At 40.7% G+C, this 16,369-nt stretch overlaps 2 protein-coding genes across 3 annotated transcripts in view; one reads left to right on the top strand and one right to left on the bottom strand.

Annotated features, from left to right (window-relative positions):
- The window catches only part of rars2 (arginyl-tRNA synthetase 2, mitochondrial), a 32,245-nt gene extending 28,852 nt beyond the window's left edge, over positions 1-3,393 (top strand). Inside the window, exons 18-20 of one of the 2 annotated variants that reach the window (XM_079638936.1) lie at positions 202-276; positions 1,343-1,406; positions 1,516-3,393. In XM_079638936.1, coding sequence (XP_079495062.1) covers positions 202-276; positions 1,343-1,406; positions 1,516-1,602 — 226 coding nt within the window. In that variant the 3' untranslated portion in view covers positions 1,603-3,393. The remainder of the gene's footprint in view (positions 1-201; positions 277-1,342; positions 1,407-1,515) is intronic. The other variant, XM_079638937.1, reaches the window with a different exon arrangement.
- slc35a1 (solute carrier family 35 member A1) lies at positions 3,293-15,411 on the bottom strand. Its single transcript, XM_079638942.1, has 8 exons — positions 15,240-15,411; positions 14,823-15,000; positions 14,586-14,745; positions 6,482-6,634; positions 5,481-5,547; positions 5,230-5,406; positions 4,924-5,058; positions 3,293-4,019 (listed from the first exon to the last, which is right to left on the bottom strand). Exons 1-8 carry the CDS (start codon positions 15,247-15,249, stop codon positions 3,886-3,888), a joined length of 1,014 nt encoding a protein of 337 aa, XP_079495068.1. The 5' UTR covers positions 15,250-15,411; the 3' UTR covers positions 3,293-3,885.
- Positions 15,412-16,369: the final 958 nt, after the last annotated feature.

Here is a 16,369-nt window from a genome sequence, read left to right as displayed (position 1 = left end):
GCTCTGACAAATGTCTTGATCAAACATCTGAACAATGTCTTGAGATGTGGTAATCGTGATATAAGCGGTCAGTTTAATAATAGAAGCAGGAGAGGTTGACAGTTTATTTGTTCCAAATAATAATTTGTGAATGGAGACTTCGCTTCTAGTATGAAAGTGTAATTGTACCACAGTAATGTCTGACTGGCTGATTGTTTGCAGATATGATGAAGTGCTTCTTCAGTCGGTGAATGACCTGCAGCCCAGACACCTGGTCAACTTCCTCATGACCCTCAGGTACACATGATCATCCCAGTTCACCTACTGACACCACGCTGAGTAAATACTTCTGAGTGTGTAGCAGAAGGGTAGGCAGAAGGGTAGGACAAACTACAACACCATAATTGCCCAGTCAATCATCTGGTCACAGTTCAACTCCTCCTCATCAGTGCAGTGGGGATCGGGTGTGGTGTAGGGCCTTCCCTCCATCTCCCTGCTCTCTTTCAACCTGGGCTTCTTGCCTTGGGCTGGTTCTGCACTGCATGCCTTGCTATCACATATTAGCTGTGATACATTCACCTCTATTAAGAGCCTAACAAGGAATGCATAAAAGGACAAAAAACGTTATTATACCGGTTTAAGGTAAGGCACTAAAGGAGTCCCCCCCCCCCACGCACTGGTCAATTTTGAGACTAGATTTCCTATCATCAAATACAGATGAAACCCATCATTAGCTCTTTATTTTGGTGCTTAAGCAGGACCTGACGGACTGACACACTGGCGGACGAGTCTCGTAAAGACTCCACCAGCAGTCAGGTCGCCACTGGGGGATGGGGGCGTTTCGGTGGCCTGAAAACTTTTTGAAAACGGGTTTCAAAGTGCAAGTTTTTGAAAACAATACTTGCATGAAATACACAAAGGAAAAAAGTTTCAGTTTTTAGTACATCGTGTAAACGCACCCTTAGTTCACACTATCAGTCCATATCAGATTATTTGTGCATCTGATTGGAATCTGATCTAAACTTATTTATGTCCACACTTGTGTATCGCAACTGTTGGTTTCTATGGTAATGTCATTGCGTTGTAAGGCATACCTCATAAACCACAACATACAGGGGTTTGCAATTCAGATTTAATTTGTCTTATTTACAACATGACTTTTGCTGTTCACTCTTGTTAATGTGATCAGATTACAATCTGATGTGCACAAAAATCAGGTTTGGACTGACAGTCTGAACAAGGCTTTTAACGGAATGTGTAGGGCAGCGAGTCACCAGGACTGAAAGGACTGTAGTTTTTGCTGGAATTACTGGGTTTATGGGCTGTCATTGTTTGCTCTGATGAGGTTTTACTGTGTTTTCAGTCACCTGGTGGCGTCGGCTCATCGAGAGCTGCCCGTGAAGGGAAGTCCAGCGGCGACGGCCCAGGTACACACACACACACACACACACACACACACACACACACACACACACACACTTACTATCAGAGACTGTTCAGCAGCTGGACTGACGCTTAAAGTGTGTGTTTCCTCAGGCCCGACTTTGTCTGTTCAGCTCCGTCCGCTCAGTGCTGGCCAGTGGGATGAGGATTCTGGGTATTACACCAGTGGACAAAATGTGAATTCCTGTAATAAAAGTCTTTTTCTTTAATATTTGTTCATTTCTTGGTTAACACACAACATCATGTTTTATGCAATTATTGCCCATAATTAAATTATCACTGTGGAATGACGCTGCACAAGCCCCTCAGAACAGGACATAACTGGTTTTGTAGTATCGGATCTGTTTAAATGCAGAAGTGTCTGAAAAAGTAAGGAATTTTATTGGAGTAATTTCCAGGTCTGGATAAGTATGGAAAAAAAGAAAACCGATTATGGAAAAATGTTTCCACACTATTGCCCCTATTTAGATTTCTAAAATATAAAATTAAGAATTTCTAAAAATGTATCATAAATACAAAGTGATTTCATGCCAAAAGTGGTCCTTGAGTAATTGTCAAACATGACACATTTTCATTGTGCTAAACGGTTTTGTCTTTACCATAAGCAACTCTTTTAAACGTTTGAAATATTTACTGTCAAACCTGTGACAGATATAGGAGCAAACAATCTAAATCAGACTTCAGCAACATCAAACCATGATTACAGTATCAAACTGATGTGCCAGAGGTGAATATATGCTGGTTATAAAGTGTTTTAAGTTTCTCCTCATCATGTAAGCGCATGTATATCACTTCGAGAAAAAACAATGAAACAGAAAATATAAGTATTTACAGATGATTGTTCTATATGCCAAATGTAATGCTGTATGAATCATGTATGTAAAATATGGTGTGTTGAGTCTGGAAAAGTATGAAACCCTGATCAGCAACACAGGTACGTGACCTTCACCTCCAAACCACAGACAAAATAAAGACCCACGTTTACATGCAACCAAATAATCAGTTAATAATCAGGTGATGGCTCAATCACACTGAGCCCTTCCTCCAAACAATTAAATCTTGTGTTTAACCGGAACATTTTAGCCATGTGAAGAAGTATTTAAAATATTTAAAATGAACTTGTGTAGTGCTGTGATGTTCACTGGAGGAGATGAAATATTTTCTAAAGCTTTTCAGACATTTAAAAAAATAATTGATGCAGGTTTATGAAGGTAAATTTAAGACCAAGTACTGAATATTAAAGGAATAAAGTGATGGGAACATAATACTTCAATATGTTCTCTGAATGTAACTGTCTAGAGAGAAACACAATGAGCTGTATTAACAACACTTCAGAGTTTGAAAATAACTGATATCCTGATTACTTTTATTAATTCATTTTTTCCAAACACTAGAACATATAAATATATTTGACTGTACCTTCTGATCACACTGCACAAAGGTGATGCTCTTGCTTACTATTTCTGTCTTGTTTTCCAGTACCACTGTATTCTTAAATCAAGATGCATTTATTAGATCATATATAAAAATCATCTTAATTCAATGGGAAGTTTTCATAACTCATTGACAGATATCTGTTCTTGATTTAAGTATAAACTCATTTTAATTTTACATTTGCATCTCAAGTAAAAGTATTGAAGAGGTTTAGATATTTGAATTGGAAAACAGGAAAGATGCTCTTTGTCTTTGCAATGCTTAATTTAATTTCAAAACTTCATGCATTTAAGACTTTAATTTAAGACATTTTTAAGAGCTTAATTTGTGAAAGGGTGAATTAAGACTTTTTAAAACCCCCAGAATGCATCAAGGCAAAAACGCAAATGATTACTTTCTCTGTTTCTAAATGCAGTTTTGTTCTAAATAAATGTAATGCACATGTAAACAAATATGTGAATCGGATTGCAAAGTTTACGGATTCGGGCTTGATGCGTGTAAACGCCCACTATATGAGAGCTTGACTTCAGACACGTTTAATATCATGTCTGCAGAAACACATCAGTCCGTCAGAGCCGCCTCAAACACACAGCGATTGTCCTGGATTACAAGGCGTATCTGTCAACGTTTGCTCTGTGATTAAAACGAGCCGGCGATACAGACCTGTCGGGATCCTTTTCACGCTCAGCTTACGTAAATATTTAAGAACCCTCCAGCAATTGACACTGGAAATCTAAACAAAGATCCTGAACAAAAAAACCTGTCCGACGTTCAGTATGCGGTTTTGGCATCAGTGTTCATTCCTTGCGGCAGTGTCTCACCATCTGCATCAAGTCCTATAGTATAAATGATTTTATATAGATAGAAAACCCCCACATTCTTCCCCATAGACCCCACCTCCACCCTCCTTCATCATCATCATCATCCGCAGCACAGCCGAATGAAACGCTTCTCCTTCCTCCTGATGTAGTGTTGCTCTGGTCAGTTTATGTGCAGCTGTGAACAGCGAGAGTCATGTGTTGGTCAGTGTCAGACGGCGATGAGTTTCTGCGTGTCCTCTCGGTCTGTGCTGGGCTTCAGCAGTTTGCTGGTGTCTTGTAAGGGCAGTCCGTACATGTAGATGGACACACACACCAGCAATGCTCCTAAGATGAACGTCGTCGCTGCAAAGATCAGAGAGTGAATGAGCGCAGAATGACCACGATGCTCCTCGAAAACCACACTTTACAATAGAGGCCTGTTTGTTAACATGAACTAATGATGGAAAATACTTCTACAACATTCATTAATCTTAGTTCCGGTTCATTTTCTAGGCAGATATTGACTTGGGACTATATTGGGGTGAAGCACAGGCGAAGCACTGCTACTTGGGCGCAGAGATATCGAAGATATTTGGGTTGCGTGATATCTCTGCGCCCAAGTAGCAGTGCCTCTCCTGTGCTTCACCCCAATATAGTCCCAAGTCAATCACCTAGTCTTAATCTGCATCGCTATATGTACTCGTGAATACGTAGGCCACAAGAAGTAATTTTTTTCTTTTTTTTTGGATCACTTTTACTCACGACATGCTATCCGGCAACAAAGGATTACATTCATTATGCTAAGCTAAGCTCTGCCAGACTAAGACAATGCAATGCATGCACTGAGACAAAAATGGGTTTGCCCACCTATCTAAATGTAGGGGAGACGGTGAATAAGCCCTATTTCAAAAAACAGTGGCGTGTTCCTTTAACTTTGACAACCCTAATTTCAACAATTACTAATACATTAATAAAATCAAAAGTTGTATCTGTAGTATTTTAGTTTTAAGGTAAGACAGGGACAAATATTTTTTCCATGCACTGGTCAATTTTGTGACTAGATTTCCTATCATCAAATACAGATGAAACCCATCATTAGCTCTTTATTTTGGTGCTTAAGCAGGACCTGACGGACCGACACACTGGCGGACGAGTCTCGTAAAGACTCAGTTCTCACAGAAATCCACCAGCAGTCAGGTCGCCACTGGAGCATCACAGTCATGTCAGTTTCAGGCCTACTGATCAGAAGACGAGACTGAACACTCACTGATCTGCAGGCCGAAGAGAAGGACAGACGCCACGGTGGACAGCACGATCGCAGCGGCCGCAGAAAAGCCCTTCATGATGTTATCGGTGTATTTCACCACCACAGACGTGTACATTCCTCCCACGCTCGCCAAAACTGTAGGCAGAAAACACACGAGAAACCAGTCGGACCACTTCATCAATGGCTTTCAAGAGCATGCAGCGTCTATTTAAATATATATATGGGCAGGGCGTTCTTGCTCTTCTTTAAACTACCGGTAACATGACTGCAGCCCTCAGAAATAAAGGTCATGCTGACGTCACTCACAGATGACTAAGCAGACCCACGGCGTGTATCCGTAGAAGAAGCCTTTCTCCAAGACCTGGGCGCCGTCTGTCAGGTAGACCCCGATGAGGGTCACCACGATTCCTGACAGGTACATCTGGATGTTTCGCACCCACAGAGAGGTGTCCGAACTCTTCAGGACCTTCTCAAAGTACACACCTGATCCAAAACAGAGAGTCACTCATGTTCCCTAATGCGAGAAACCATCAATAACACGAGTGAACACACAATACCTGCAAACCCGGAGCAGAGGACCGCGACGGCGATCGCCATGAAGCCCAGGAACGGGTTCTGCTCCACCTGAAGCACAGACACACATTAAAGGGACAGTTCACCTAAACATTTAAATTAGCCCATGATTTACTCATCCTCAAGCCATCCTAGGTGTATATGACTTTCTTCTTTCAGACAAACACAATCAGAGTTATATTAAACAATATCCTGGCTCTTCCTGGCTTTATAATGGGAGTAAATGGAGGATGAGATTTTGAAGTGCATCCATCCATCATAAAAGTAAATCCATACGTCTCCAGGCGGTTAATAAAAGCCTTATAAAGAAAAATATCAATATATTTATAACTTTATATTCTATAATCACTGTCTTCTGGTAACGGACATCTGCATATTACTTTTATCATTGATTGATGCACTTTTTTGGGCTTTAAAATCTCAGGCACCATTCACTCCCATTATGAAGCTGGGAAAAGACAGGATATTTATTAATATAACTCCGATTGTGTTCGTCTGAAAGACAAAAGTCATATACCTATGACGGCTTGAGAGTGGGTAAATCATGGGATAATTTTCATTTTAAAGTGAACTAACTCTTTAAGGACTTTAGGTAAAGTCTTATATGCCCTATTTTTTTTTTTTGCCCTATATGAGTCACAGGCAAAATCCTACAGAATTTATACAGGCCAATTCATCAGCTCATATGTGGCCACTAGTGATTTCAGTAAACGAGGCTTTGCTACGTCATAATAACTGTTAATGAGCAGTTCAGTGGCCGGTGAGTGAGTGTAATGCACTACTTTAAATACAGGACAAGGCGTTGTAGCTCTTGTGGAAAAACTAGTGAACAATCAGCCCGCCCAACTCAGGAATCAGATATCAAAGTTATCTCAGAATTTCCCAGTAGTTATACGAATTGAGAGGGCATGCATGTCCAATTTCCGACTAGGAAACTCGTAATTCTGATGGCAGGTGAAGGCTGCTGAACCATCAGTGTTTGTACCTGAACTTTGGTGGACTGCGGGGGGGTCCACTGCACCAGCGTGACGCCTCCACACAGCATGAAGACGGAGAACCACTGCAGACGGCTCAGAGAGCGGCTCAGCATCAGCACCATACACAGCGCTGTACAGGGGATCTTCAGCTGGTACGTCACCTGACACACACACACACACACACACAAGCTTCAGGAACAGACACACACCTCTGTCCCCGTACTCTAGCGGTAAAAACGGCGTCAAGTGTTCATCATGAGGAAAAGTGTTTGCCAACATGAAAACATGTGTTTGATCTCCTATATTCTGAGTCAAACATGATATTCAACAAGAAAAACCGGTTGGACGGGAGTCCATATGACAGCGCTCGACACATAAGAGACTCATGGCATCAGCTGAAAGGAGAATTATGAAGATAGACAGGTTTGTTTGTTTTTTGGACACTGATCATCAGTCGTTCGCAATGAGAACAGGACAAGCAGAGCTCATTGTGACTTTATGTTGACTTCAAGCAGAGCTGAGAGAACTACACACACTCTGAACTCATGTGGAGTCTGCCATTATTTACTCATGATCCAAACCTGTACGCTGTTATTTTCATGTGGTTTTTGAGGAAATCTTCACGCTGCTCAAGGAAGAGTAAAAACACATTAACAGTATCATAAAGTTTATCATTCACAACTCTAAACTTCATGCTGAAATAAGTGAATTGTGTTTGGAAACTTAACTTGTCAATCTGATGTCTCTTCCTGTCAACATTGGTCGTGTAACGATAATAATGAAGATAGATCATTCTAAATGTGAACAGCAAAGTAAACACCACAACCATAACAATAACTTACAGAGAAACCATATTGTCGGAATCATTTTCAGAACGATTTTTCTTTTCAGCTAGTGAACGATAAAAACACTGACAGCCAATCAGAATCCATCCTGCTTTAAAGAGCTCGAGCTTTTAAAGCGACAGAAGACCGTCTGATTGCCATGTAAAGTTACCAACCACAATTCACTTAGTTCCACATAAAGTTTAGGGGAGTGAAGTCTCCATTCTGGGCTCTAAACCGGTTTCCTGACAGACAGAAACCTGGGCACTGTTGCCAGCTGGAGGTTTACGTGAGTTGGGTTGAGTTTTTTCTCATCTAAAATCACTGCTCTTTTTCAGGTTACAAATTAAACTTTACCAAAAGTGAATGTTTCCCCATAAATGACGTGGCAAAACATTTTTTTCTAAAAGCACCCTACCTTTTCATTTTTCTCCTTCAGGGTTTCGATATTTAGGTGTAAACATTTCACACTCTTTCAGTTCTCTCCTTAAGAATAACTTTACGAATTTGGTTGAGCAAATTAAACTAGACTTAAAACGATGGGGCAGCCTACCCCTTTCACTTGTTGGGAGAGTGGAGACCATTAAAATTAATGTTTTGCCGCAACTTTTATTTATCTTCCAGTCTCCCTCTTTTTCTACCTAAATCTTTTTTTAAATGTCTAGATAAAATCATCTCCTCATTTATTTGGGCTGGTAAAATTCCTAAAGTAAATAAAATTATCCTGCAACGAAATAAACGTGATGGAGGTCTAGCTCTGCCAAATGTTCTTTTTTATTACTGGTCCGCCAATATTTCTAAGATTTTCTTGTGGTGTAATGCGCTGGAGGTCAACTGGTGTACTCTAGAAGCTGCTACTTGTCTTTCTTCTCTCCCTGCACTTGTCTTTGCTCCTTTGTCTCTGCGTCCCTCTAATTACAGTCACTTTCTGTCTTAAGTCCTATTTGCAACAATCACTTGTTTTTACCACCAGCTATTGATCACACTTTTAAAAGATGGAAAGATAAGGGGATGACCTGTGTTTCAATCTTTTTATTGATAATTTTTTTGCTACATTCACCAATCTTATGTCCAAATTGAACCTGCATACTACAGGCTTATTCAGGTATTTTCAACTCCGCAATTTTGTTAAGACTAACTTCCCTAGTTTCCCTTAATTACCAGATAAATCTCTGGTTGAGAACTTATTCTGTTGTTGCTGTGGTTCTTTTTCTTTTTTCTTTCCTCATTTAGTTATATGTTGGAAAGGAATGTGTAAAAGATAAGTGCAGACAATTGTTTTTTCTCTTTTATGCTTGCATCTTTAATGATTTAATGTACACTTTTTATTTAATTTTTTTGTCTGTATAATAAAAATTGTAAAAAAAAAAAAAAAAAAAGTTAATCGACATCATTGATGCCATGAAAACACCCCTGCTCCTCCTCTACAGAACCGAACATGATGCCACACTTCAGAATTGTGTGTATAAATGAGGCTAGATGTGAGTTTCAGCTAGTGATGGACGCTTTCAAAACTCAGCTTTAAAAAGCTTCCAAACTTTTGAGAATCATTTGTTTTGAATCAGTGATTCTGAGCTCATATAAAACTGGCAAAGTCACCAGATTTCAGTAAACAAGGCTGTCACATCATAACGGTTTGGAGATTTAAATGGTTCACGGCTAGAGGCTGATCTCTGTGAACACACGATCCAGCGTTTCTCATCAGTTTCATTAATTTGTAGACTTTGAATTACTGTATAATATATATAATAAATAGGAGGAGTTGCAGTTTAAACCAAGCTCTCCAAAGCACTACACTAAAATAATAAAGATTATACAGACACTTCCTAATTAATGTAGAGCTGAATGAATCTGGATAAATTGAGAATCACATTTTTTTCGTTTTCTCATTTAAAACTGAGATCATGATTCTCCCACGATTCTGACCAGACAACTAAACAAAGTAACATGCAATTTACTAGACAAAATGTCAGTTGCTGCAGTCTATTCTTTTTTTTTTTTTTATTAATTAGATTTTTTAATTAATTCGATTTTTTTAAATTTGGTTGAATGAATGATTCAATGACTCATAAAGACTTCACTTGTTTCATTATTGGATGAATCAGTTTTTTTGAACAAATATCTTTGATGAATTAATGAATCGATAGCTATGTTTATATCTACCGTGCATTTTGGAATATTGCATTAAAAACTGCTGGATGGAAACGCCATGATGCACATGAATTCTAAAAATGCGCACAAAAAAAACTTATGCGCTCGTTTGAGTCGGATAAATGTTTTATTCGATAAGAAGACATGCGCATAAACTAGAATGGAAACACATTTATCGCATAAATTCCTCCAAAAAAAAAATCATGTGACTTTGCATGAGATCTGTAATGCTGTTTTGGTCATTCTGTAACGCCTACCAGAACCGTCTTACACGACACCGTTCCCAAACAGCGGCATCTGCCTCAGAAACGCGTTTATTGCATTTCATTTGCACGCTTTAAGGCCCAAATAGTTAATTATATACTAAATGATTATTTACAGTGGCTTCTCCTACTTTTCTTAGTTTATCTGAAAGTGACAATTTTGTTCTTTTCGACTCACTGGATGGAAACGCTGCTTTATTCGCAAATGTTTTATGCGATATTCCCATTTTGCGCACAAGTTAAATTTGCATCTTTGGATGGAAAGACAGAGGAAGATGACCTCTGACCTGACCCTTGATGTAGGAGTAGCGTAAGTTTAGGTGAGAGAAGACGACCTCTGACCTGACCCTTGACGTAGGATGTAGGAGTAGCGTAAGTTTAGGTGAGTGTACACGACCTCTGAGCTGACGCTTGACGTAGGATGTAGGAGTAGCATAAGTTTAGGTGAGAGAAGACGACCTCTGAGCTGACGCTTGACGTAGGATGTAGGAGTAGCGTAAGTTTAGGTGAGAGAAGACGACCTCTGACCTGACCCTTGACGTAGGATGTAGGAGTAGCGTAAGTTTAGGTGAGTGTACACGACCTCTGAGCTGACGCTTGACGTAGGATGTAGGAGTAGCATAAGTTTAGGTGAGAGTAGACGACCTCTGACCTGACCCTTGACGTAGGATGTAGGAGTAGCGTAAGTTTAGGTGAGTGTAGACGACCTCTGACCTGACGCTTGACGTAGGATGTAGGAGTAGCGTAAGCTTAGGTGAGTAGACGACCTCTGACCTGACGCATGATGTAGGAGTAGCGTAAGTTTAGGTGAGAGAAGACGACCTCTGACATGACGCTTGACGTAGGATGTAGGAGTAGCGTAAGTTTAGGTGAGAGAAGACAACCTCTGACCTGACCCTTGACGTAGGATGTAGGAGTAGCGTAAGTTTAGGTGAGTGTAGACGACCTCTGAGCTGACCCTTGGCGTAGGATGTAGGAGTAGCGTAAGTTTAGGTGAGAGTAGACGACCTCTGAGCTGACGCTTGACGTAGGATGTAGGAGTAGCGTAAGTTTAGGTGAGTGTAGACGACCTCTGAGCTGACCCTTGACGTAGGATGTAGGAGTAGCGTAAGTTTAGGTGAGTGTAGACGACCTCTGAGCTGACGCTTGACATAGGATGTAGGAGTAGCGTAAGTTTAGGTGAGAGTAGACGACCTCTGAGCTGACGCTTGACGTAGGATGTAGGAGTAGCATAAGTTTAGGTGAGAGTAGACGACCTCTGACCTGACCCTTGACGTAGGATGTAGGAGTAGCGTAAGTTTAGGTGAGTGTAGACGACCTCTGACCTGACGCTTGACGTAGGATGTAGGAGTAGCGTAAGCTTAGGTGAGTAGACGACCTCTGACCTGACGCATGATGTAGGAGTAGCGTAAGTTTAGGTGAGAGAAGACGACCTCTGACATGACGCTTGACGTAGGATGTAGGAGTAGCGTAAGTTTAGGTGAGTGTAGACGACCTCTGACCTGACGCTTGACGTAGGATGTAGGAGTAGCGTAAGTTTAGGTGAGTGTAGACGACCTTTGACCTGACGCTTGACGTAGGATGTAGGAGTAGTGTAAGTTTAGGTGAGTGTAGACGACCTTTGACCTGACGCTTGACGTAGGATGTAGGAGTAGCGTAAGTTTAGGTGAGTGTAGACGACCTCTGACATGACGCTTGACGTAGGATGTAGGAGTAGCGTAAGTTTAGGTGAGTGTAGACGACCTCTGACCTGACGCTTGACGTAGGATGTAGGAGTAGCGTAAGTTTAGGTGAGTGTAGACGACCTTTGACCTGACGCTTGACGTAGGATGTAGGAGTAGTGTAAGTTTAGGTGAGTGTAGACGACCTTTGACCTGACGCTTGACGTAGGATGTAGGAGTAGCGTAAGTTTAGGTGAGTGTAGACGACCTCTGACATGACGCTTGACGTAGGAGTAGCGTAAGTTTAGGTGAGTGTAGACGACCTTTGACGTAGGATGTAGGAGTAGCGTAAGTTTAGGTGAGTGTAGACGACCTTTGACCTGACGCTTGACGTAGGATGTAGGAGTAGCATAAGCTTAGGTGAGAGTAGATGACTACTGACCTGACAACTGCCCTCTGGATCAGATCTGAATGTTCACTGTGATCATACTTGTCAAAGATTTAACAGACATAAAGCCGAATTGCTGTCATTTAGGAATAAGATCGTAATCTTTTAACAATTAATCATGCAGCTCTAATTTATTTTAGGTATTGGTTGATTTGTTATTTTATAGATTTCACTTTCATTATAACAATTGCAATTGGTTTGTAAAAGTTGTTTTTATGCTTGTTTGGGCGTTGCATTCACACCGTTCTGACCGGCTGAGTTTTAAAACAGTGAATAATTTTGCGAAGCAACAGGTTCAATAGATTCAAAGTTTCAAAAAATAATATGTAATATATAAAAAATATAAAATAAAATTATTTTCTCCAATCACTAGTTTCAGCAGACGGGACGATTGTCAGGGAATAACGACTTGTATTTCAGTCTGTTCCTCACACTGATAACCAGGGCTTGACATTAACACCTGACAAACTGTTAAACTGTTATTGTGAACTGAACATGCACTGTATTATTATGACACATAATGAAGATTTACGGTTTTACTTAATCTGCGTTAGATAGGCTATATATGCGTCAGTTTCACTAAACGGCCAAACGTGCTTGCCGGCGCTGACATTTAAAGGTAGGGTTGGTAATCCTGTTCAGAAACATTTTTTTTTATACTGGGTGAAATGGTCCTTCTATTCTGATAGTAGTCAATACATTATGTGTTCAGAAAAAGGAATGAAAAATATCTGACCTCTGTAGCAGCTGTAGGACATTAAAAACTCTGACCAATCACTGCCATTCGGTGCGAATGTAAAGAACCAATCAGAACCAATGCCTTCATGTCTCGTGCCCGAGCACCACTGCGTGCACAGCAGTGATGCGCGGGTCAATGTATAAACAACCCGCACCCGACCGACGTTTTGTTTTCAACTAACCGCCCGCTTAGACGGAGGAACTAGGGGTGCGCATTTTTCAGAATGCTGTATGATATAGCCTAGTGTTTTGTAATAAAGGCTTGATTTATTCATTTATTTCGTTTCATTTTCTTAACAGTTAAGATGCTGCATGTTTATCCAGCCTAATCGACTTGTGCGTCTCTCCCCGGACTTTCCCAACAAAAATCCCGCCCCCTCTCAGCAAATAGGCTACATAAAACTGACATTACTGAGCTATATGCGTTTAAAAGTAGCCTATTAAAATGGCACAATGGCATTGCTCAGTTCAACGCGTTGGGAAATCGGGCATTTTGTCCCGCGTCAGCTTTTATTCAAAAGTTAATAACGCGCTCAACATTCAAAAGGTAAATAAGGATTTCCCACTGTCATCTGCAGACTGCTCGTGCGTCATCCTCGCGCATTCAGACAATAAAGTGTAGACCTGACCTGTGTATTTCATAGAACATTGTGTCTAGTACTATATGAATTACAAAGGTAAACGACCCGACCGACCGCGACCCGAATATCATTAAAAATATTTTTGGATGACTCGTAACCGCGGGCGCAGGCACCCGCTCATTTTGGATCAACCCGCGCATCACTGGTAGGTACATACAGCTGACTCCAAATGTGGATGCGCGTTCATGTTTGTGGGGGGGCGTAGCTTTGGACGGAGCACTGACAGGAGGGGGCGGAGCTTAGAAGAGGTGCCACTTTCAAATCTGGCTAGCTCTCCAACATTACCTACTCTAGCTTTAAGAAGGGATGGATATTTTGTCAAGTTTGTTTTTATAAATCACAACTTATGCGCCGGAAGTGGCGTACGCAACGGTTATAAATGAGACCCTAGGGCTTGACATTAACACCTGACAAATACAGGTGTATTTCAGCAGCGGCGTGTAACGCAGTCTCTCCTACTAGCCACTTTGGCGGGTTGAATTGTATATATAATATATGCATTTTTCAATTGTAGTTTTAAAAAGGCATCTGAAATAATAAACTAAGTGAAATGTAGTGTTGTCAAAATTATTGATTTTTCATTACGAATCGATACTGAAATATCTTAAACAATTCCAATACTCATTTTCCACAGAATAGACACATGACACCAGCTGCTCTTTCTCTCTCATCTCTCTGACAGCGAGTTACACATAAACCCGCCTCTCCTCACTTACTCGTTTTACTCACTGAATATTGTTGGTGTTAGGGCTTGAATTTCGGCGTGGAATTGAGTGTATTGCACATAATTTTACTCATTCCCTCAGATTTTGTGCTCAAACCCAAAGTGCGTGTATATCAAGCCATCTTGAGTTCTTTTTCGCTGCTTCTTGCACTTAAACAGTCAAATACACACAAAATAATGTCAAAACTTCAGTATTAGCGAGAATTCATGAAAACACAGTCAGTTCTGTTTTAAGTGAACGTAAACAGTTGAGAAAGAAAACGCATGTGTAACAGTATAATGGATCCGTGCGTCTGGCTTTAAAGTGACAGCAGCCTAATATACTGGCTGCCAAATTATGAGATGCTATAAAAATATCTATATGCCAGTTTTTGGCAGTATCGATGTCAAAATTGTGGCCAGTGAAAACTTTGGAAAACTCTTAGCCACAGTGGCTGGTGAGCAAAAATGTTAATGTCAAGCCCTGCAGATATATCATGTAATGGCAGACTTACAGTCGTTCAGAGTCAGACTGCTGTTTTGATATAAACTGTTGTGATGGCAAAGAACTACATGAAGGTTCTTACTAAAATGTCTATTTTTCTGTTCCATTCAAATAGAGGGTTTGGAAAACAGCGAGTTCATGATGAAAGAATCTGTATTTCTACAGATGTTCATAATACCTGGTAGACAGCGGCGTCCAGGTTGCTCAAGGCCACGAAGGCCATGTTGTTCTGGATGGCGTACACCACCGACGGCACGCTCAGCTTCAGCAGCTCTTTGGGGCTTCTGAAGATGTGTGTGACCACAGCGGTCCTGCAGCGGACCAGGTCCCCCGTCTCCCTGCGACACACAGCATCACAGCACATCAGATCACACATGACATGAGGAGACAGGGCCAGTGTCAGGCTCACACACACCTGGCCAGCATCAGCAGACTCAGCAGCAGCTTGATGACCTCAGTGACGCAGACCGCAGTGGTGGAGAAGTACAGGTCCGAGGACACGGTCCGGGTGTATCTGAGCGCCACCGTGTATGTGGCAGCGATCAGGGTCATGACAGACAGGCAGTAGATCTTGAAGATCACACTCACTGACTCTGAGACAGAAACATCATCAGCATCACTGCACTGACTCGAGTCACACACCAGCACCAATAACCACACGCCACTTTATAAACCAACACCTTATATAATAAACCAAAGGCTCATATAATAAACCAACGCCTCATATAATAAAGTACAAGCAGCATGATGTTACAGGTTGTTGTTATGATCATTTAGTCTCTTAAACTAACCTGACAGCTCGTTAGTGCGAGAGTCAGAGCTGCTCACTTACCGTTAGCCATGATTGATATCTGTCGGTTACACAGTAATGATAATAATAATAATCGACCAGCTATCTTCTGATCAAGACGTCTGTCTGCATTTCTGTTTCCAAGACGAATGAAGACATCCAAGCCACCGTCATAAGGATCACACGGGCACTTCCGGGTGCGCGCATAAGCCAGGCGAAACTTCAAAATAAAAGTCAGATATATTTCACCTGTAACTCAGTGAACAAATTGTAAAAAATAATAATAACCTGGCATACAATTTAAATGTAATTGATATTATTTATTGAATTTCCTATTATCAGTGTTGGTGAAGCTACCCGTAAGTTACAGTCAGTATGAAATCAAATTAACCCGATTTACAGTTGTTTTTGCTTTGGTTCCATCTTTACAAGTGCTACATTTTAATTTAAACCGTTTAATATATAACGTTAGACCATTTCAAGGACGTAAACAATAACAAACGCCATTTTAAAAATTCTAGGTATGTCAAAACAAGCGCGTAAAGGCATCCGTTAAAGGGCACCTATTATGGAATTTTGAAATGTACCTTTCATGTAGTGTGTAACATAGATCTAAGTGAAGAAAAACATCCTGCAAAGTTTGAAATATGAAAGTGCACCGTATATAAAGTTATTGTCTTTCAAAAGTAAGAGTCGACTCGGAGTCATTTTTATGAATCGTTAGAAGACCGAAGCTTTTTCTCTGATCAAGATAACTTGATCAACTTGTCAAGTTATTTGAATACGATACGCCCACTTATTGCGCTCCAAGGCCAGGAAAAACATCATGGCGACGAGACGCTGTGTTCTGAAGTGCGACTCAAAAGCCAACTTTTTTCAACTGCCCAAGGAGGAGCATTTGAAGACTAAGTTGCTACAATTCATATAACTATACAGTCCTTGTGCTTTGTTCGCGCCATTTTGAAGACGATTGCTTTTTAAATGCAATCAAACTTGGATTTGCGAGCCGGCTGATATTGAAGGAAGGTTAATTTCTAAGTGTATTTGCATCAGCTTCCTCCTCCGTATCACAACCTGTAAGTGTTATTAATAATTGTTGCTTTTATGTTTTATGTAGCATGCTAAATTATTACTTTGTTTGTTGTGTAAGCACCGTTTAGCTTCTCTTCAAT

The sequence above is a fragment of the Phoxinus phoxinus genome, assembly GCF_949152265.1.
Source record: "Phoxinus phoxinus genome assembly, chromosome: 16".
Lineage (NCBI taxonomy): Eukaryota > Metazoa > Chordata > Actinopteri > Cypriniformes > Leuciscidae > Phoxinus > Phoxinus phoxinus.
Note: the sequence above shows the minus strand (reverse complement) of the source record. Positions and strands in the feature narration are given on the sequence as shown.